The 21,023-nt window shown below is 41.7% G+C and overlaps 2 protein-coding genes and 1 long non-coding RNA gene across 4 annotated transcripts in view; 1 reads left to right on the forward strand and 2 right to left on the reverse strand.

The window, feature by feature from the left end:
- The first annotated feature begins 1,883 nt into the window (after window positions 1-1,883).
- Window positions 1,884-12,378, forward strand: LOC134162607 (aldo-keto reductase family 1 member B1-like). Its single transcript, XM_062616609.1, has 10 exons — window positions 1,884-2,166; window positions 4,353-4,520; window positions 5,184-5,300; window positions 5,748-5,825; window positions 7,201-7,323; window positions 8,143-8,249; window positions 9,048-9,129; window positions 9,595-9,678; window positions 10,105-10,187; window positions 10,991-12,378. The coding sequence occupies exons 1-10, from the start codon at window positions 2,101-2,103 to the stop codon at window positions 11,028-11,030; spliced, it is 948 nt and encodes a 315-aa protein (XP_062472593.1). The 5' UTR covers window positions 1,884-2,100; the 3' UTR covers window positions 11,031-12,378.
- A 221-nt stretch (window positions 12,379-12,599) lies between these two features.
- LOC134162608 (uncharacterized) lies at window positions 12,600-14,287 on the reverse strand. The gene is made up of 2 exons (XR_009964376.1): window positions 13,694-14,287; window positions 12,600-12,998 (listed from the first exon to the last, which is right to left on the reverse strand). It is a non-coding gene; the product is annotated as an uncharacterized LOC134162608 (long non-coding RNA).
- Window positions 14,288-19,449: 5,162 nt separating this feature from the next.
- Window positions 19,450-21,023, reverse strand: part of LOC134162609 (aldo-keto reductase family 1 member B1-like) — a 31,255-nt gene continuing 29,681 nt past the window's right edge. For both annotated transcript variants that reach the window (XM_062616612.1, XM_062616610.1), the window contains 2 exons: window positions 20,514-20,596; window positions 19,450-19,752 (listed from right to left, as the gene is read on the reverse strand). In XM_062616612.1, coding sequence (XP_062472596.1) covers window positions 19,710-19,752; window positions 20,514-20,596 — 126 coding nt within the window. In that variant the 3' untranslated portion in view covers window positions 19,450-19,709. The remainder of the gene's footprint in view (window positions 19,753-20,513; window positions 20,597-21,023) is intronic.

Consider the following 21,023-nt stretch of genomic DNA (forward strand, 5'->3'; position numbering starts at 1 on the left):
GCCTAAGAAACCCTCTGTATCTTTACAAGGGTGCTATTTTTGTGGGATTGAGCACATTTTGAAATTAGTGATTTAGTTATAATAGCTGCTATATATATCCTAATTTTATGTTGATGATGAAGTTCACGAATCATGTCCATTTTCTGTTGGCATGTGGAAGGTGAATTGAGAAATCCTGGAGCATAGCTGGAAATGACATTTTTATGACCTAGCAGGTATTTATTTCACTGCACTGGCAAAGTCCATTATTCTGTTCAGCTTTTGTATTTATACTGCTCATTCTGGTTAAAAAAAAAATCCCCAGTGTATTGTTGTCACCAGGATGAGGAATTTTTAGCCTATTTGCCTTCGGGAATGTGTTAGACTCTTTCTAAAGCACCTTGCAATAGGTGAGTAAGAAAAACTCCTGCCCGCTTTATGCAGCCTTTTGCATCTGTGAAGTAGCTGAAAGATGGCGCATTTCCAGGAAGCTAATGGGTTAAGAGACTGACAAGACGTTTCTAGTTTGATATAACTTGAGACTTAAAAACAAGCTATGCTTATGAAAAATGCCTCAAATGTGTCATAACCTTCTAGGTGTATCACCAATCAAGGAAGCAATCACTGAGATATATTTAAGAATCTCTTCAGTTGGTTTTTCAATGAAAAGTAATCAATGTTTTTCTTTTGAATAAAATAGTATGGGATAAATTCCCTAGGAAATAACTCTTGTGGATTATTCTTGGTCTATTTTTCCTAACCACCATAAATGCAGGTGGGATACTACAGGCCACATGCTCAGATTAAGCGTTCAGGCTAGAGCTACTGCTGATGTTTAGCTCCAACAGCCAAGGAAATGAGGCTAAACCTTCCCTGTGCACTTTGCCCTCGTGCTGGAGACCCATGGGGTTTATTGTCAGGTTTGCTGTTATGTGGAAGCTTACATTGCTTCCGGATCCAGATGGGCCACAGGAGGGTGTGCAAACTGCATCACTTACAGATTTAAAAACTGCCTGACCTGAGCTGCTTTTGCAAAAAGTCAGAGATACATAGAATGGTTTGGGTTCGGAGGGACCTTCAGAAGTCATTTTGTCCAACACCGCTGCAATGAGGGGTCCTTGGATACCTCTGTGCCCACAGTGAAGTTCACCACACCCTGGATAAACTGCCCAAGGATAACTTCCAACTGAGTGCAGAGCAGTCAGTGTCAGTGTGCTGGTACACAGTCATAACATGGAGACCTCTCGCAGTACAGAGTCCACCCCACCCAGGGGCTGTCTACCAATGCAGAGCTACCACAATAGAAAGGAGCTGGGATTAGTTGTCCTGTGTTTGAGCTACTGTGCACCGGTAGCAAGAGCTTTGAAAACCAGATAAAACCAAGAGTGTGTGTGTGGTGGGATTATTGTAGGTCCTGGGTACTCTTCCTTTCCATTTTTTGTTTGTTTTGGGATTACTATGCCTTAAGGGAAGGAGCAGTAGCATAATAATACACATTCTCTGCTTCATCTCTGGCACACTTCTCCTCAGATTCAAATATTCCCCACCTTCAAGAAACACATAGCAAAAATAGAGAGAAGCAAATACAGAATCATTCAGGTTTAGATTGGAAGGGATCTTAAAGCTCACCCAGTTCCAACCCCCTGCCATGGGCAGGGACACCTTCCACTAAGAGCAAGTTGCTCAAAGCCCCGTCCAACCCTGCCTTGAACACTGCCAGGGATGGGGCAGCCACAGCTTCTCTGGGAAAACTGAGCAAACACGTGAGATGAGAAATAGCTCTTGGGGTATGTGCAAACTCCCCAAATACCACTTTATTTGCAGAAAAGCAGGGGCTGTGTGGTATGCAAAAAAGCTGCAACCTTGGTCAATGCAATACGTGTAACTGGCACCATGCGCTCAACAAATGCATGTGAAGAACCCACAGTTAGTTCCTAAATTCTTCAAAGGGTGAGATAAAGGCAAAATCCATGCATTCTCTTGCCTATTGTATCACTTCTGCCTGTATTTCCCTTGTCTGCAGCCAGTCAGCAGGCAGGAGGGAGGGGCAAAGCCTATGTAAAGTGTTTGGCAAGGGCTTGCAGCCTCTCCTTGACCACAGTGACTGGGAAGGGACTGGACATGGCCACCTACCTGGAGCTGCCCACCCGTGCGAGGATGCCCATCCTGGGACTGGGGACCTGGCAGGTATATGCTGGAGCTGGGGACCTCTCCTTGTCCCCGTGCCTCTGGTCACACAGGTAACACCAGACTGAGAAGCACAGTAGACTTCTTCAGCAATCTCCTCTTCAGATCAGGGCAAGGCAGCAAATCCTCTGTGAGGTGTTTCTTGCTGTTTGGAATACTTCAGGTAACACGGATATTTACGCCTGTCCTTCAAGAAGCTTGTTAAGTGGGCAGGGAGTGAGCAGGGGAAGAAGGTTTATCTTAGCTATGGACAAAAAAATGTATATTACAAAAGTTACTGCTTCTGCCTTGCTTATTTTTCTTCATGTTTTTATCTTTGCTTTTGGCTCTGGGTGTTAACATCCCAGCACGTCATGTAGGTGTCAGCTTTGACGAGCATGTGGGTATAGGAACTCAGGTGGCAATGAGTGGATTTAGAAATGGGGATTTACAAAAACTCCCTAAAGACTGAGGATTATTTATTTGTATGGCAGCAGAGTATGCAGCACACAGCAGGAAAATAGTTTGGCTAATTCTTTACCTGCAAATGTTATCTAATGGGCTTTGGGAAGGGAGAAGGTTTCAGTATATACTGAATTATAAATGTAAAAAGAGCCTGGAAATGAGCTGAAAATTTTAAGAAAGTGAGTTTCTTAAGGAAGAAAAATAGTGGATTATCCCCTGGATTTGGGACTGGAAATGAGTATGTTGAATTGCAGGCTGCCGACCCTATGAAACACTCTCCAGTTAGCATAAAAGTACGTTAAATTATTCTTGCTATACTTTGGGGTCAGCTGCTGCTGATCATCATATACCTTAGGTACAAATGGGGATAAGTTTGTTTAACCCTTTCAGTCTTGATTGGTCTGATGACAAAATACACTAAGAAGCCAGCAATAACTAAGTAGGCTCTAAAAACCCAAAGCGTTCCTTGCATGGACGTTGTGATGGATGAGCTCCCTGAAGGAGCCTATTGAGACGCTAACAGGAACTGGTTAGGACTAAACAGAAGGAAAACTTTGGACACATGATCCCTGCCACCACAAAAATCTCTTGTGTTAAAGCAATGAAAACATAGCCCAAACCCACTGTGATTACTTCATCATAGCTACTTGATCTCAAGGTTCCCACAGCAACTTCTTGTGTTTCGATGTGGCAATGGGGCTTCTCCTTTACCCAGTCACGCTGACTTGGGAGTCCTGTTCAGTGAGCACCACAATGGATTATCTTTTCTGAAGGACAGCTCACATTACAGACTCTGGGTAACCACAGGGTCTATTGTTGCCTTTGTTCTCCAACAATTCCTCCTTCACCCAAAAGCAATGCTGACTGCTCCTGCATGGCAGCTTTCCCACATTGCAGCAGCACATAAGGATAAGGTAACATAAAGCCTGGTGTTTGGCAGGTGTCCCCATTAGCCTGCTTTCCCAGGGGCTGCAGCATTCGTACATAGGAGAGGGCTGGGATGGGGAAAGGGGCTGCAGAAAGGAAAGCTTGTAAGACTTTACACCGGCTACTTGGTTGTGTGGAAAAAAACGCTGCGGTTTCCATGTTATTTTAAATTTAGGTGAACCAACCAAGAGCCCTTCATCGGAAATGTTTGGAGAAGTGAAGTCATTAAAAAGAAGATGATGGGTGGGGATGCAATGAGGTTAAATATAGGAGGTGGTCACGGTTTTGAGCCGTGTTTCTGCCTGAAGTGTCATTTTCCAGAGTCAGCATCCAGTCATCAAACAACTCCTCAGTGTCTCCAAGCCAAGGATCTCAACCGATCCCTTTGCTATTAAATACCAGGCTCTGTATTTCACCCAGGAGGTGGCACTGTCTGTAGTGTTTTGGCGTCGTCCTCTCACCTCCCTGTCCTGTGTCAACAAGAGCCAGGCTGTTTGTGTGCAGGGCCAGCAACCTCTCCAGAGCTGATTCATTTCCTCATGTTGCCAGGATCTCACACTGAAATTAGGCGAATTAAAACTCCTTTTGAGATAGTCTGGTGTCCGAATGTGAATGTTCAATCCTTAGAAAAGGCCAATCAGCTCAGACAACTCATTGGTGACTCCCATGGCCATTTATATTCCAGAAAACTAAATGAAAGCAAGATCCAGACTGGAACACCTCATTATTTGGGAGCTTAAAGTCTCCAGATTTGCAGAGCAGCAAACTTCTTTTCCTGATGTTTGCCAAATTACCACTTTCTATTCTCGTTTCAGTCTCTCCAGGGAACAGCCAGAGATGCAGTGAAGTTTGCCATCGATGTTGGGTACTGCCACTTTGATTGTGCTTACCTCTACCAGAACGAGAGTGAGATTGGGGATGCAGTACGGGAAAAAATCAAGGAGGGGGTTGTGAGGCGAGAAGACCTCTTTATTGTCAGTAAGGTAGGTCCTTGGGTAACCTGTCTTAACATGAGGCCAGCTCCCAGGAGGAGAGGCAAGGTCCCAACCTGGAAAGTGCCAGGGGATGTGACTGGTCTGTGAATTAACTCAGGGCAAAGCGTTTTATGGATGGAGGGAAGGAAGAGGTCAACTCCTAAAGAACAAAAAGGGCTGGATTTGAGAGGGATTTTTTGTAGTCCATATCCATTGTCAGCGATGGAGACAGGAACTGAGGCCGTGCTCTCAGTTGCCTCTGAGACAGGAAGCAGGGCTATTGTATTCGTGGTCACTCCCGCTGTGTTGCCGGCCTCAGCCTGTTAGCTCCTGTATGTTATGTTGTGTTTTGTTTTTTCCCCACAACAATAGTAGGAAAAATAAAGTAACTTCTATCTGCTGGAAACTGGCAGGTCAATTTTCACCAGTTTTGCTTTATTTTCTTTGCTGTGTTTAATTGTTGTGTGAATCGTTGGAATTTTAGAGTATCTCATCCTTATTTTACTTAATGGACAGTTAAATAAGGCGCACAAAAGTGGCATTTCCTCAAGGCAAGAAGATGTGCCATATCGTGAGCTCCCTCTGTGTCTGCGCTGTGTGTTTCCCTGCTAGGGATGCTCTGTGGTTGTGAGGTTAGGAGAGCAGCTCCCAAGCTTTGTGTTACCCCCGCAGCTGTGGTCCACCTTCCATGAGAGATCCCTGGTGAAGGAGGCATGCCAGAAGACACTTGATGCCCTCCAAATGGATTATTTGGATCTCTACCTGATGCACTGGCCCATGGGATTCAAGGTATTGAAACTTCTAAATCACGGATCCAATTACCATCCAGGTCACATTCCGCTTAAAGCCTGGGATTGGACTGCCATTTGCTTATCCAGGATCAAACAGTTGTGCATTACTTAGCTCCTGTTTTTCTCTTCTCCCTCTACCCCCAGGTTAAATAAATCCTTGTTTCCCCATGGTGTCACATCCCTGGCCTTCCCCCAGCCTGACTGAGGCACATAAAAGTGTCTGCCCTTCCTCTGCCTGCAGGGCAGGCTCTCAAGGGGCAGATTTTCTTGGAGATTACTCTGTTCCTACAGATGACTGGTTTTGGTCACCTCTCTCTCCCGCAGCACAAACGTAAGGCAGGATGTCCAGCACCTACAGCTCCGCGCACTTGTATCGTTTCTAAGAGACTCCTTTAACTGTTACAATCCAGCCTACCTCAAACTCCCTTTTCTTTTGTGATGACAGGCAGGAGAGGAGCTGTTTCCTGCAGATGGAAATGGCATGATCATTCCCAGCGATACAGATTTTCTGGATACATGGGAGGTACGTTCATTGACGGGCCAAAAAATCCTTGCTAATTTGAAATAACAGTGAAAAAGTTAAGGTTTCCACTTCGGGAATTGTTCTCAGCAAGTTTCTGATGTGAAGTATTCCAGATTGATGATTTATCTGTGTCCTTGGGCTCCTTCTTGTGTTACTTTGCCAAAACTGAGGTATTTTTATGTCTACTGCTTACTAAACTGGCTGGGTGGGCATGGCATGAGGAAACCTTTGACTGTGTGTGTACCCTGCAGCGGCTTTAGCTGACATATTCTGTCACTTCAGTCCCCACACCACTCTCTGGGTATTCACTGGTGGCTTTAGCTGTAGCCACACTCATCCCCAGTTGCACCTCAGCTGTCCAGACCACAGGAAAGCCAACATGGCTGTGTCAATGTAGCCAGAACATCCAAATCTCCCCCCTCTAGAAAGTACTGAAACTTGCCCAAAGCCGATCTCTAAAGCTGTGTGCGTTGCAACATGAGCAGGCAGGAGCACAGGGATACAAAACTTGGGTGCAAGCTCAAATTTCTGCTTGGCTGACGGTCTGGGCTTCCTTTGCCCTCTCCCCTCACTGTGTGCTCAGCATGGCCAGGCTGCAAGAAGACAAGAGACTCACCAGAGTCAGAGGAATTTGCTGATGTGCTTTTCCTTCTGCCATGTGAAGAACAAGGCTCATTTCTGTGGCTCATTTGAAGGAAAAAGAGGACATTTCAGGCTGCTGCTTATGATAGCAACTGCAAATAAACATGAATTTTGCTTTGGAAGAGGTGTTTCTTTTGCTCTAAAGGCTGGTAGTAAATTATTTTCTCCTGTTTCTTTTCTGCTGGAGGTGTCAATCTAATTATGGCTGTCCAGCTGTTTTATTGTTAGTGTGAAAGAAAATAGGTGGAGGTGGTGCAACACAGCACTGCATATGCTCTACTGCCACTGCTAAATGGTACATCTCCCTTGGGAAATTAATCACCATTAATGAGCAGGTATCCTGCTCTAGCTCCTCCAGAACAGCTCCTTGTCAAGCCGCTCTGTCCCATATGACAAGCCTTTTGTTGGGGGATAATTATTTACCCTAGCAAAAACCTCTTTTATTTAGGAGCAGGAGGTCTACCTGGGGATAATTTTTCAGTATCTGTGAGTTAATAACAGTGTAGTAATTGTTAATCTTGAATAATGCTGTAGTTTATTTGAATGACGATACATGATGTGAGAGGCTGTCTTAGACCAGGGTCCCACCAGTCAATGTCCTGTACTAACATCACATCAGAAGAGGATGCCAGCCATGATGATTTTTACCACTGAAATCTTTGCACAGGCACTTCTTCCATAAACAAATTTAAATCTTAATTCAGTAGCAAGTCTGATTCTGTAGTGTTTCTAGGCTATGGAAGAGCTGGTGGATGCAGGAATGGTGAAGGCGATTGGAGTCTCCAACTTCAACTGCAAACAGATAGATCAGCTTCTGAGCAAACCAGGCTTAAGACACAAACCTGCAAATAATCAGGTAAATTGCTCTCAAACTCATCAGTCCTGATACCACATCTGTCTGGGGTGCTGCATTTGATGGGACAGCACTAGCAGTAAATGACCTTCTATGTTAAGGCTGTGCTTTTTTGTGTCTGCATGGGAATATCCCTGTATTTGCTAAATGAGAAAGTAATGAAAGATGCAGAACATTCTGTGCCCTAGCATGGAACATCACTAACAGTAAATGACCTTTTATGTTAAGGCTGTGCTTTTTCATATCTGCATGGGAATACACCTGTATTTGGCTAAATGATAAAGCAATGAAAGATGCAGAACGTTCTGTGCCCTTCCTTGCGTAGGAAGCTGCAGGCACACAAGCCTGTGGCACTCCTGGGTTGAAAGTGCAGCCTTCACCTTTCTTCTGGCTGCAGCACTGAGCTAATGCAGGCTGAGAACTGAGCTCTGCAATGGAGAATGTGACAGGGCTTACCCTTCTCCCTTTGTACAGTCCCTAAGGGAAAAGATAGGATCAGAGCCAGGCTGCGCTGCTGGAGTAAATAGGTAGGACTGGGTGACATGAGAGTTGGGTGCTTCAGCTGGATGTGCACAGCTGGTCCTTGAAGCCCATTGGTATAGGGACTGTGAGAAGTCATGAAAAACGAGGCAGGCAGCTGGAAAAAGAAACTAATGTGTAAAGATTGTTGGAGGCAGGGTTGGGAAAAAGGGGAAATGATCTGAAACACTGACTCTTAAAAACCTCATAGCTGCAGAAAGAACAACCTATTACAAAGCTGGCATGGGGTTTGTTAGGTCACCATACTGATGTTACACATTGAAGTACCTTCTGCTTCTGTAGATTGAGAGCCACCCCTATCTTCCTCAGGAAGAGCTGATCAAGTTTTGCCAGTCCAAGGGCATCTCTGTCACTGCATATTGTCCCCTTGGGGCACCCAACTGGCCATGGTAAGAATGCTTTGTGAAACTTCTATCTCAGACATAGATTGAAGCCAATGTAGTAAACCAATATTAGGATGTGGATAAACCCTCACAGGGTAAAACTGATGTAGTTAGCAGGAGATTTACTTATTCTTTAAAAATTACACACATGCAGAGAAATCTCTCACACTTACTGTGATATTCAGTTTGCTAACTCATACCTGTGCTGTTACTGGAGTTTCATATTTAGGAGAAAAAGGATCAGTTGGTTGGTGAAAGTAGCAAAGATAATTCTAAACTGAGCTTGGGTGAGCTTATTAAACGTCATGTAAGAGAACTTCTGAACTAAAACACCCCCAAAGCAAAGCAGCAAATGCTTATGAGAACAGCAGCTTTGCAGTCCTGCTGAGATGAATGGATTAGGTTTATTGAAAGGATGACTTGAAGAGATTTTGCTTTTACTCAAGACTTCATGGCTGGGACAGGATGTTTACCAGAGCAGCTGTGCTTGTGAAGGACACGACAGCTGCCCATTCTTAAGATGAAATTTTTGGGATCTGGACCAAAGAAATTTCCAGCCTCATCCCAGGCTGGACTGAAATGTATTACAGTGACCTGTTACACTAGAAGCTACAGGCCTCTTCTCATGCCAAATGGCAATGAAAGGGAAAGAACAAAGGCAGGGACAGGAGCAAAAAGAATATAGTGAATCAAAGTGCACGAGATTATGCCTGCTTATTATTTAAATGGTATTTTTACACTACAGTGCCTGAGGGAGAAACAGTGGACCATTCAACTGCTTAAATCTGCTTTTTATTTTCACAGGTCCAAGCCTGAGGATATTTCCCTTCTTGATGATCCCCAAATTAAGGAAATTGCACTCAAGTACAACAAAACCCCAGCTCAGGTTAATACCACTCATAGTATTTTCCCTGGCAATGGGTGTTTTTATGACTTGTGCTAAAGTAGCTATTTACAGAGGTATTATGGAAAGCTGAGTTCCAGCTGTGTCCCACACACATTGTAATGCTTAAAAAAAAAATACTACCTCTAAGGCAAGTTTTAAAGATGGACAGAAGATTACCAATGCCTTTGGGCTTTAAATAGCACACTAGCCACCTCTATGTGCAGCATCCCTGACTGATCCTGAACTCTTGTTCAATGCACTCCCATGCTGTCATCTCAAGAGACAGATAACGATTAAATGAGCTCAGGTAATAACTGGGGAAGGTTTACTACACTGCTTTTTCTCTGTGAACCATCTTTGATAATTAGCAGAACTGATCCGTTTAACTGTGTAGCCATTTACGGGCTTTGGCTTTCAGAAGACAGGCAGAGCTTGTCCGCTGTAATTCCCTATCTGCTCCTGCAGGTGCTTATCCGCCTCCAGATTCAAAGAAATGTGAGTGTAATTCCCAAATCTGTCACTCCACACCGCATTGAAGAAAATTTTAAGGTAAGAGGGTACCTTATGAGATTATCAATGGTGTCAAACTTTACACAGAAAAAAAATCCCCTCTGCCAGTGGGACAAAGTACTCCCTTCATAGCTGGAGCTAGTAGTCTTCCATCCGACAGATACTGTAGGTCACTTTATGAATGCAAAGCATTGCTTTAGAAGTAAGGAGCCATGTCTCCTTCACTAGAATACATTGACAGAGATTAACTTTTCCCTCTTGTGATATAAATATGATGCAATTAGACCCCACCAGCACTGTAACTTTATGACATTCACTCATTGCTCACCACAATAATGCATCTTCTGGCACAGTTCCTTGGACTCCAACAAATACAGCAATTTGCTACTTCTGTTTTTGGTGTTCTTTTTGCAACTTCTCTTCTTGCAAACTGAAGTAACTCAGCTGGTTTGGAACTTTATTCAGGTGTTTGACTTTGAATTGGCTGAAGAGGAGATGGGAACCTTACTGGCTTTCAAGAAGCGGTATCGCATCTGTACTTTAAACGAGTGAGTACCTCCTCCTTCATGTTTTAGCAAGATTAGATTGTTACTGGATATCCTTTTAACAGACAGCATTTGAGAACCCCACTTTAAAAGAGAAGGAACTGTAGCCAATATCCAGTCACATCCCTATGTGCCGGAATCCAACACTAGGGTATATCAGAGCACTGCCTGTCTTGTGCAGGTTGGTAGCACTAGATTTTTGCAGGGACATTGTGTGTTAAGACATCTTGTAACAGATGCATACTAAACTGCTGTCTGAAAATCAAAATCAGCAGGGAACTCCAAAATAAATAGGCAGCCTTCCACCCCTGCCTCCTCTGTTTTCTTTGGCTACTTCATATAAGAGACAGTCACTGTAAATAAACTTTTTAAGAATGAGAGTTTTAAGTTTTTTTGAAGTGAAAAGCTGTGCCTATGTATTTATGCCAACATTATTAAAGCAGCATCTAGATAATACAGCTGTTAGATACAGACTTACCAAGATCTGCAATTCATTCTGTTTTCACAGGTTACCCACTTACCTAATAGCATACTGCAGATCTAGGAGTTAACAAGAGAGTGGTTTCATGTTGCAGACAAGTTTGGCAATTTCAGCTAAGCAAAAGATACAGTGCCTTTTGAGAACAAGGTCACTGGTATATGTGAAGGCTGCAGAGCATTAATTTCCACTGCTCCGTGTAAATTAAGCAAACCCACATTAGTGTTTTTGCTGTAGCTCACAGTTTTAGTTCTGAAGAGTTTCTGTCAGGGGGAAAAGCTTTTTCATCTTAGCCCTGAAGTGTTTTAATCATACTCTCTTTTTCTAGATGCAAAAATCACAAGGACTATCCTTTTTTGGGAGAGTAACATAGGCACCACCATCAGATCCTCCAGGGACCAGGACCATATATCATTATTTCAAGCAATTTGTAATATTTCATGTGTATTAAACCACAATATAAGTGGAATATGCATTACAAGATAGGAGAAGATAACACGGGCGCTATGAAAAGTAATCTTTGAACATGCATGTGTTTGCTTCCCTTATTGTCCACTACAGTTATATCATTCTTTATCTGTATTTTTTGCTCTGCTCTTGTAGTGAAATTCTCAGTTTTAGCAAGATGTATGTTCTGTTATCATTTAGTAATAACAGTTGAAGAAGTTTAATAAACCTGAGTGTTTGGGATTTGTGAAAAGCAGCTTTTGTCATAAATAAAAATCCTGACCAATTTTAGATTCTCCTTGTGGCTGTATTTGTGGACAAAAGTTCACAACATGATACCTTTAAGCTGTTAACGTAAGACAATCCATTTAACATCGGAAGGTCTTGATAACACAATACACAGCTTTAGAGTCTTAGTTCAGTAATCCCAGCATAACAAGACTAAAAGCTCTTTAGAGGACACCACTGAATTATATTTCAGGAACATTTTCTTAATGAGGTTTCCTATTTATGAACTGCTAAAAACTAATAAACTGGTAGGAGATTTGTATGTTTGGTTTATCATATCTACAAAAGTATATAAATACTGCCTTTCATCAGTAGAATAGCTGCAGTTAAAACTGTGAATCGCTCCCAGCAAATCCAAAGTCTGATAAAGTAGACACAGAGGAATTATTTTGTTTGGCAACTGTCTTATTTAACAAGCAGAGAAGTTGGGAAACTTCTTAGAAGCCGAAAGTAGATGTTTGCTCTCTTGTGCTGCTCCCTAAATACTGTCTGCTTGTGCTTTGACTCAAAGGATGTCACTGGATGTTGCTTCCTATGGTAAAAAAAAAGTCAGTGCTACTGCAACCCATACATCTGCTGGAGTTTTAATGAGGTGTGTGTTAATCAAGATTTCTTGCTTTTGAACTCTAACAAGTGACTCAAAATGCCTGTGATTGCTTTAGGCTCTTCCAGGCCAGCAGGACAACAGTGTGGATCAGCACTGCCTGCAGAGAGGAAGGACAATTGTGTAATTTAGGTTCAGGGCTCAGATACACACTTGATGGATATCCTTTCCCAACTGATTTTCTTTGTAGTCAATAAAGGAAGTGATGACATAGCTTTGGGCTACTTTAGACCTTTGCAAGGTGTTTGAATAACATATGCCCTAGAAACAGCCATTTCATCAAATTGTATTTCCTACAACAACCCTTCAATAGAAAGAGGTCTGAAAAGGGTATCAACAATTGTCACCAGTTATAATACAGTGGGATGGACAGGAAGGTGTCTCTTTCATTCTCCCCTAAGTTCAAATTCAGTTCAAATTCAAAAGGTCAGTCACAGGATATTATCATAGTTGCAGTCAGACAAGGAGCTATGTGGAAGGTACTCCGCCTCCAGGCATCCAGACTGCAGTCAGGTTGTCAATCTACTGCAGCAGGAGCAGTACACACTTCAGGCTGTGGCATACAGCCCATCTTGACATATTCTCTACTTCATAGGAATTTTCTAACAACATTCCAATTTAATCACATCTATCAGACCTGAAGTTATTTACAGGATGTTTATAGACCGTGGCAGGCAGGAAGTCAGACTAGATGATCACAGTAGTCATATAATAGCAAAAAATTCAAAACAAGTTAGAAGCCAGAGATTGTGCATTTGTTTTAGAGACAATAGATCTTTTCAGCTGCAGAGACTTTAGCAAAGGTAAAAGGAGAAAAACTTGGGTGATGTCAGTTACAGGGAAATAAAGTACCTTCTCTTCTGCAGTGGAGATGCAGCCGTATGACTTAATGTCCCTTTCCAGCAGATCATTGTTGCCTCACAGCAACCACAGCAGCAGGCTTACTGCCATCATAGGCTGCTATAAGTTGCTCAAGCAGCACACTTTCTGGCTTCACCTGATATAAGGAAAGCAAGTGCCTGGAAAACATAGGGTTAAAATACTTTTAACTTAACTTAGGTCTGAGATAGAGAATAATATTTGTGTTGTAAGCCTGTGGTGTGATAACAGAATTTAGTAGTCTTACTAACAACAGTGAATTATTTTCCATCCTTCTAAAGAGTGAATTATTTCTTACCAGCCTTCTAATTATCAGTGAATTTGGAGACAGTGACTCCCAAACATCTGCCAGCTTGGGATACTCCTTGTCTGCCCATCCTGTTCTGCTTGCAATTAATTTTGTATGAAGGTTACACTGTCCTAAATCTTCACCAGCTATCAGGAACTTGCAGATACAGTTGGTTTCAGCTAATTTGTGATTACTGGAGCATCCAACTGTGCCAAAGGTGAAAAGTGCATCCTGAGGAAGACTGCTTACTTAATGTTGAAGACCCCTGCCCACGACCATCAGAGAGCAGTGCACAAGCACCAAAAGGGAGGAGACTTATGATGATGAGTACCTAAACAAATTATAATATCCCCACAGAACTCTCAGGAATCTAATGAACATGCATGTTTGTGCATAATAAATATCTGCTTGCTTAATCCCTCGGTGTGCAAGTTAGGAAGAGCAGTCCCCCTTGCACCCAGTGCTGTAATAAACACACCTGATTTATAACTCTGGGTTGTAGAGTCTGATTTTGTGCTTCACACCTGCCCCAGCATTCCTGTGCTCTAATTGCATCTGCTATCTGCAGAGAGGAAACAACAAAGCATGATCTCCCTTGATTCAGTTTTGAGGATTCCAGAAACTTTCCAGCCTCTTGTGTTTTTAGTGAGTTTAGACTTTGCTTTACATAGAACCTAATTGTTAAGGAAATAAAATCTGCTATCACAGGCTAGGGTAGAGACTTGGGGATGTTTTCCTGCTATTGCGAAGAGGAGCAAGTGTTTTGTTGGTCAGATCACTGCTGCAAAAGTGAGGAAGCAACAAGCTACAACAGTCTCCTGAAGAGTTTTGTTCTGTCAGTGCAGGGACTTGCAGCAGAGGTATTACCACACATTGACAAGTGCTAGAAACTTGCTAGTCTCCGTCTTCAGATTAATTTGACCCTTGCGATTAATAAGCAAGCATACCTTTAACCCACTCCCTCTTTTGTGGTTATAACCAATTCAAGTCCATGCTGCTGTCTAGGCACATGCAGTGACAGTTTGTCTCCACATACTTTTCAGTGGCCCATGAAGCATTAATTAGTTACTAATCTCCAGCTGCATCAGTGTCTAAACACAAGGAGCAGATGTGGAAGGGGCCACTTTATATACCCTTTTACAGACCTGAAAATACAGAGGCCATCTCTGAAAGCCAGGACAGAGAATGCTATGCTACACCAAAAAAAGAAAAAAGGCTCCAGGAAAAGAACATTAATATCCTCCCAGTGTCAGATACAGCATGAACAGGCTCAAGTCACCATGATCAGCTGTATGGAACGGAGTTTCTTGAAGGACTAAGCAGTTTCTATTCCTGTGTGTCTACTTCCTCCGCAGCAAAATCATTAGCTTTCTGTCAGAACTACAGCAAGAGACCAGTACTGTCCACATAGTTTTCAGTATCCATCAGCTATGGAACAGTGCTTTTAGACCAAACCCACAGACATCTTTCCTAGTCAGCAGTGAGACTGTCTGTGCCACTGCACTGAACCCAGTAAATGGAAAACACCTTATCTTAGCATTTTGTCTTTGTATCACAACATGTTGACCCACAACTTGAGCTTTTATTGCACAGTTCATCCATTCTGGCACAGTAAAGCCTTCATGAAAAGTTCCAAAGGGACTTAGTGGGAAAAAAAAAAAAAAGAAGAAGTCCATGTTTTAGAGGGAAAACAGAGAAACATAGTTAATGAACAAGTTCAAAACTCTTTGCTGCTCAGCTTTTCCGTCTATTATAATTCCAAGCTCACATATTGAGCTCAGTATCATTCAAAAGCAAGCAGAATGAGAAACAAGAAAAACAGTAAGACAAGAGACCCATTCTATGAACTTCTTGCATTCAATCCCACAAAAAAAATCCTTGCCTTCCACTGTACCTTAAAAAAAAAAAAAAGATTTACAGAATACTGCCTAGGATAATCAATGACCTAGGAATAATTTATGCAGCTGGCAATTAAGCAGCCTATGACTTTATTTGACATGACAGCAGAGACCTATGCCAAAGTTTGCCAAATCTAAAGCAGCTTGGAAACTATGGCTGGAAATAGACTAGTTGCTATCTCCTCCACTACAAAAACTAGCAGCAGACATGCACAAAAAGTAGCACATAGCAACTCTTCATAAGATGTGTGGGTATGAAAAATCATTCCTTTGGAATGTGGCAGATTCACAAGGTAATTGAACAAGAAAGAGTTAACTGTTAAACTGACTGTTAAACAAAAGACCTTAAACTGCTGTCAGATAAAGAACACACCATTGCAATACTCAAATTACTCATCTTCAACTTGTTCTGGCTACACCTGGAGACAGGATGCTGCAGTAGGCAGTATTTAGCCTGATTCAGTTCAGCTGTGCTTATGAGCAGCTATCCTTTAATCAGGCTTATTTAATTTCAGAAAAAGATAAATTGTATATTCAGCTTTTCTTCTTAAGAACTTGGAAAACAGATTTAGCTCTGCAGATAACTGTACAATGCCCTTCAACAAATTAAGATGCAAGAGTAGCATGGCCTGTGAAAGAGTTAAGAGTTGCCTTTCAGCTTAAATGAGCAAGGTCTTACCAGAGTAAGGCAGGGCTCTAGATTTTAAGTGACCAAGGACAAGGCAGAGAGAGGGATGACAAATAGTTACTAAGAGTTTATAGATTACAAACTAGGGGAGTCTTAAGTGATTAAAAAGGAAATTATTTGTCCTGAGTCAGCTGTTCTGTGCCCCAATTAAGCAAGAGACTCCACATCTCTAGTCATATCTTCATCATAGTGGCTGCAGATCAAAACCCCAAATCCTGTTTTGAATAATGTAGTTTCTTATGCCCCAGATTTCACAACTCTGATCAAATGTTACAGCATGTGTTTCTGCTAGTCTTGGGAGCTCAGCAAGAAGAGACCATGCCTCCTCCTCCTTCAAGAAAAGGTTACAGAGCATCATATAGAAAGTTATTCCAGCCAGGCAAGCTGGTTATTGATGTTTCAGTATCAGAAGTCAAGCCATTTCCTCCTAAAGAATTATCAGTTGCAACCTGAAAAATACTGTGCCTGTAGGACTACTTGTGGTGTCCTACCAACAGCATGGTACCAATTCCAGCTGCTTCTTGCATATTCCTCTACTACTCCACACCCCCCACCCCCCCCTCCCCAAATCTCAAAAAAGGTATCTTACTATCTCAAATAACAACCAATTTTCTCTATTTTTCCTGGTAAATCAGTTCACCATCATTCTTTGCTGCTATGGAAATGGGCCTATTCTGGCAGAGCTATTTTCTTATAATAGCAGGAAGACCTGCTAACATGGTATCATCTGACGCAGTGAGTGCTGCTGGAAATGAAACAAACTTTTAGCACAAGTACCCATTCTAGTGGTCTCAGGAACATGATTCTTCCATCTCCTGCTCTTAATCTCTCCCATAGGCTGTACTCCTTTTCCTAGGGTGTGCTAGAGTATCACACTAGCTGAACTCCTGCATCAGAGTCCTGAGAAAGTCTTGTAAGAGAGACCAACAAGGTGGAGCTGAACTACAATTCTTAAAACACAAAACAACCACTTTTCATTGGAAGAGCTACAAGACTGTATTTGTCCTTAAAAGTTCTTTGATCAGAAACAGAGAGATCCGTCAAATCACAATACAAAAACAAATGCTGTGAATAGTTAGAGCAGGAAGAGCACAGTTAGCAGGAATGCTGGGCTCCGGATATCTAATTCTTTGATCTTTCCACTTTACCTTTTAGGAAACTGAAGGAAATCTCTACCCTTGTAGGCAGAGAGTGTGGCACAAGTATGGGGGTACAGCAGCCACTTATTTTACTGTAACAACCCCCACATCAAACTAGATTAAATGAAGGCTTGGCTGCAGTGTTCAAGACTGGTTCTTCATCTCAGTCTTAATTATACCTGGCCTTGAAGAAGCAATCCAAAATTGTTATGGGTGTCAGGGTTTTCTATCCTGCTCATCCTTCCTGACAACAGCCTGCTTTCTCTTCAAGCTTATGCATCACTGTCCCTTTGCTCAGGTGGCCGTGTTTCTCCTCTATTCACGCTGCTGTATCCCACAAAGTATCCAAGCCCTCTGTTGGTTAAGCACTGCACTGTGTCCCAGAACGACCCTTTCCAAATACTTTTCCCTCAAGTCATCCAGCAAAATACAGAGAGTGCTTGTTACAATACCACTCCACCCAGAGCACTAGCTAGTCTTCTTTCTGCTGTGGAGCAGCCTGTCTGAAAGTCTTCTCCAGTAAAATTCCTACTCTGGGAATGGAAAATTTCAGGCATAAACTTTCATAAAGTTACAGTGAAAGGAAGACAGAGGAAATGAAGAGAACCTGATGCACCATTCTGGAAACCCTGACCTTCAATGTAACTTTTTGCCAGAACACACTTGTCACAAAAAATGTTATTTTGGGGCAAGTCAACATCACCCTAGTTTTCTGTCACAGCTCAGACTAATCTAAGAATATTACCTGTTCTGTCTTTTTAAATGCCTTTGGGCTTTTGTTTATCACATTACAGAAACCCTTGCAGAGCTGAAGCTTCTTGTATTTGCTTTTAAGCCCAGAATTTAAAATGATTATAACCAATTTATGTTAGGAGAATCAGTATTAAAGGAGACTGTTGCTTGGAGTCAGATATTTATCCTCTCCTTCCTCTGCCTTGCCCTGTAAAAGTTAACTCAGTGTTGTCTGTTCAGCTTAAATTATGCTGACCAAACCCGTTACATGTAAAGAGGTGGTAGAGAGATTTAAAAGAAGCATTTGAACATAAAAAAACCCAAACAAACCCTGTTTTTTTTTTCAATACAATACTTAGGATTTATCAGAAATGAAGAAATGACGGGGGGGGGGGGGGGGAATAAAAATCAGCGTGACTCCTTGGTACCTTTTTATCAGTACCAGGAAACAAGCCACCTACTTTGCAAATAGTCTGAGAACAGCTGCATTCATGGCATAATTTAACCCAGCCAAGTTAACTTTAAAGTACACTGTGCAGTTATGGAATCAGAATCTTAGCTTACATTTAGCATTTAGGGGTGGTTTTGTATTAACAGTTCTGGCATCTCCCTTCCTTCATCTGCTCAAAAAGGACCTCCTTTCTGCCAGGCCTACGCAGCCCCCTTGAGAAGACAGCTCACACTCCAGATCTACTGAGACCTTGGAAAAAAATGACAACAACATGCAAGAAAAAAAAAAATCATACAACAGTAGCTGCTGTTTCTACATGTGCCCAAATGTATTCTGTGAAGTCTTAAGCAGCTTTCAGCAGGCAATGACTTTAAAACCCTTACCTGCAAATACTGTTAAAACCATAAAAAAACCCAAGAGACAAACACGCTTTGTGTCAAAATTTCAGTATAAGCCTGTTTTTCTGTCCTCCAAGAGGATAGTAAGTTTCTGATCTGCTAGCTCATGACACAGGCTTTTTCTTGGAAACCCATTTTTACTGTATTTGCCAATGGTAGCTTGTACAAGAACAGAATTATTTCCTGCATCACGTGCTGCCTAACTGGAAGGGCAAGTTTTCTACTGCTTACTAAAACAATACCATAAGATGGTGCATAGGCTCCATGTCTCAATGGAATGAATTTTCTAGTAGCCAAAGTATACTATCACTTCAGTAAAATAAAGACCAATTTAAACATTAGTATATCAGTTGTTAAGCATATCAACTGTCACAGAACAGCTCTATTTAAAGAAAGGCTCAGGCAGACACACCAGTAGCCACAGGTTCATCACACTCAGGTGTTCCACATGCACTACCATTAAAACAGCAGATAGCTAGTAGGTCATACGTATGAAGTTAACATTGATAGCAGATGAGTTCTTGGGGGACAGCAATTTTCCTTGCTTTTGTGTAATCTCTAGATACAGATGATATAATACTACTCCAGCATTACTACCATTAAAGCACTGAAACAACTAAAAATACTGAAATAACTATCTCATTACACACAGTAATGAAACTATTTTATTATAAGCAAAACCAGCTTTTTTAATCACCAAGAAACAAGGACTATGCACTTTTCAAGGAACTACACATGTAGAAACTGCTCTACTTGGAAATCAACTTGTACTTCCAATAGGAGAAAAAAAAAAAAAGACTGGAGCATTACAAAAAGAAACAGAAGCAAACCCAAAAGTAATCAGAAAAGAGCAGACCTCATTAATTATGCAATATCTGCCAATATCCTGGTCCTTCCAGACAAGGATAGCCAAACTAGCTCCAGTTCACAGTATTCCAAAATAAAAGTGACTGCTTGTCCAGACTTCCTCAATGTTTTCTGCTTACCAATTCCAGACATGCAGTTTGGCAAAGACAATCTACAAAGTCCACACAGTGTGCTCTCCAGAACCATTTTAGCATTTCCTTCTTCCAAAAAAGAAAGCATCACAAAGCCACTGAGTACATATACTGCATCTTTGTGGGGGGAAAAAGAAAGGAAAAAGGAGGGCCTGATGCAGTAAGAAAGCTATGTAGACAACTCAGGCAACAGCAGAAGCATATCTGGCAAGTCTGGAGAAAGCAGGAAACCATCTTCAGTATTCTGCATTGAAAGGGTAGTCCTTATGATTCATGCACCTAAAGGAAGTAAAAGACAGAAGATTATCTCGTGTCTGAAAGATACTATATGCAGCTGTAACCACCAAGGAAGGGCTGACCTCTATAAAAACAGCACCAGTTTGTTTCCATTTTCTTTGGTGATGCACTGCATTTGTAAACAAAGATTCTTGAATGCCTTCTGTTTGAATTCTGAGCATTTTGGGAGATATAACCTAAATGCTTTGTAGGCAACTAATTCAACTAATGTTTACTGCCAGGTAGACTTTTTTTGCAACCTTCCAATAAGGATTTCGTATCTGGCTTCCAAGCTGCAAATCCTTATGCTATTTTTTTAATGTTCACCCTCTTTCCCAACCACTGCTGAAGAACCTACAGTGGTTTTTTATAACATACCTAAGGGTCATGACAGAAAGACAAAATGCCATAAGCAAAGTTAATACAGAATCTGAGTCTGCATCACATTCATTTCTCCAATAAGAACAAAATAAAAAATGTTAAGTAAGAAGCCTCCTCTTGCAATTCCAGCTACAAAAAGTACCTTGGAGACTGAGCTGAAAATGAAGTTTGCTTTATGCTCATCATGATTTGGTTCATAACACAAATATTCAAAATCTCACTCTGAAAAGTTATTTGAGGATGAACACTTTGGAAATTGAGTTTGCATATCATGAATTTAAACCAAGCCTATAACCTCACATACTAAACTATGGCATAACAACCACCTCATATACTGAACTATGGCATACTCAGCTTAAAACCTTCCCAACACTGCCACTTACGTGCTCATTGCACAGGCTCTCCAGTTTCTATTAAAGGTGAGAATAGTTGCCATCTCCTCTTTAGTCAGTTCAAAGTCAAACACCTAACAAGGGAAACAGATGGGAATCACCTCTTTGAACAAATGAGAGACTGTAAGCAAAAGCAAACCAAGAAAAATCACACAAAGTTAAAGAACAAGTCCACAGTACAGGGGTGCTTGTTAGAAGAAATGACTGCTTCATGAAGGAAGGAAAGGCAAGACAGCTCTCTGGATTTCTGAGACTTCACTAGCTGGAATGTTGGGGGGGGATGTGAGCAGGGAGAGGGAGGAATTAAAAACAAATTTCAAGCTGCAGTTACACATGCCATTTGTTTTAAGAAGTTGGGATAGCACTTTGTGCTGCAGAATGCTTCCGTCGTCTGTTTGTGAAAGATAGATCTTTCTGTCCTATTCCAAAGGAACATCTACAAGACTTTCATACTCTACCTAATGCAACAAAGATTCTTTCAACATGCTAACAATGATTTCA

The sequence above is a fragment of the Pezoporus occidentalis genome, unplaced genomic scaffold (genome assembly GCF_034315485.1).
Source record: "Pezoporus occidentalis ecotype Australia unplaced genomic scaffold, CSIRO_AGI_Poc_V1 ctg19, whole genome shotgun sequence".
NCBI classification, from domain to species: domain Eukaryota; kingdom Metazoa; phylum Chordata; class Aves; order Psittaciformes; family Psittacidae; genus Pezoporus; species Pezoporus occidentalis.

Excerpts from the sequence above, each read along its gene's own strand:
- LOC134162607 (XM_062616609.1), top strand. The coding sequence starts at position 2,101 with ATGGCCACCTACCTGGAGCTGCCCACCCGTGCGAGGATGCCCATCCTG. Across the intron at positions 8,250-9,047 it reads GGGGCACCCAACTGGCCATG|GTCCAAGCCTGAGGATATTT; the intron begins GTAAGAATGCTT and ends TTATTTTCACAG. Across the intron at positions 9,130-9,594 it reads ACAACAAAACCCCAGCTCAG|GTGCTTATCCGCCTCCAGAT; the intron begins GTTAATACCACT and ends CTGCTCCTGCAG.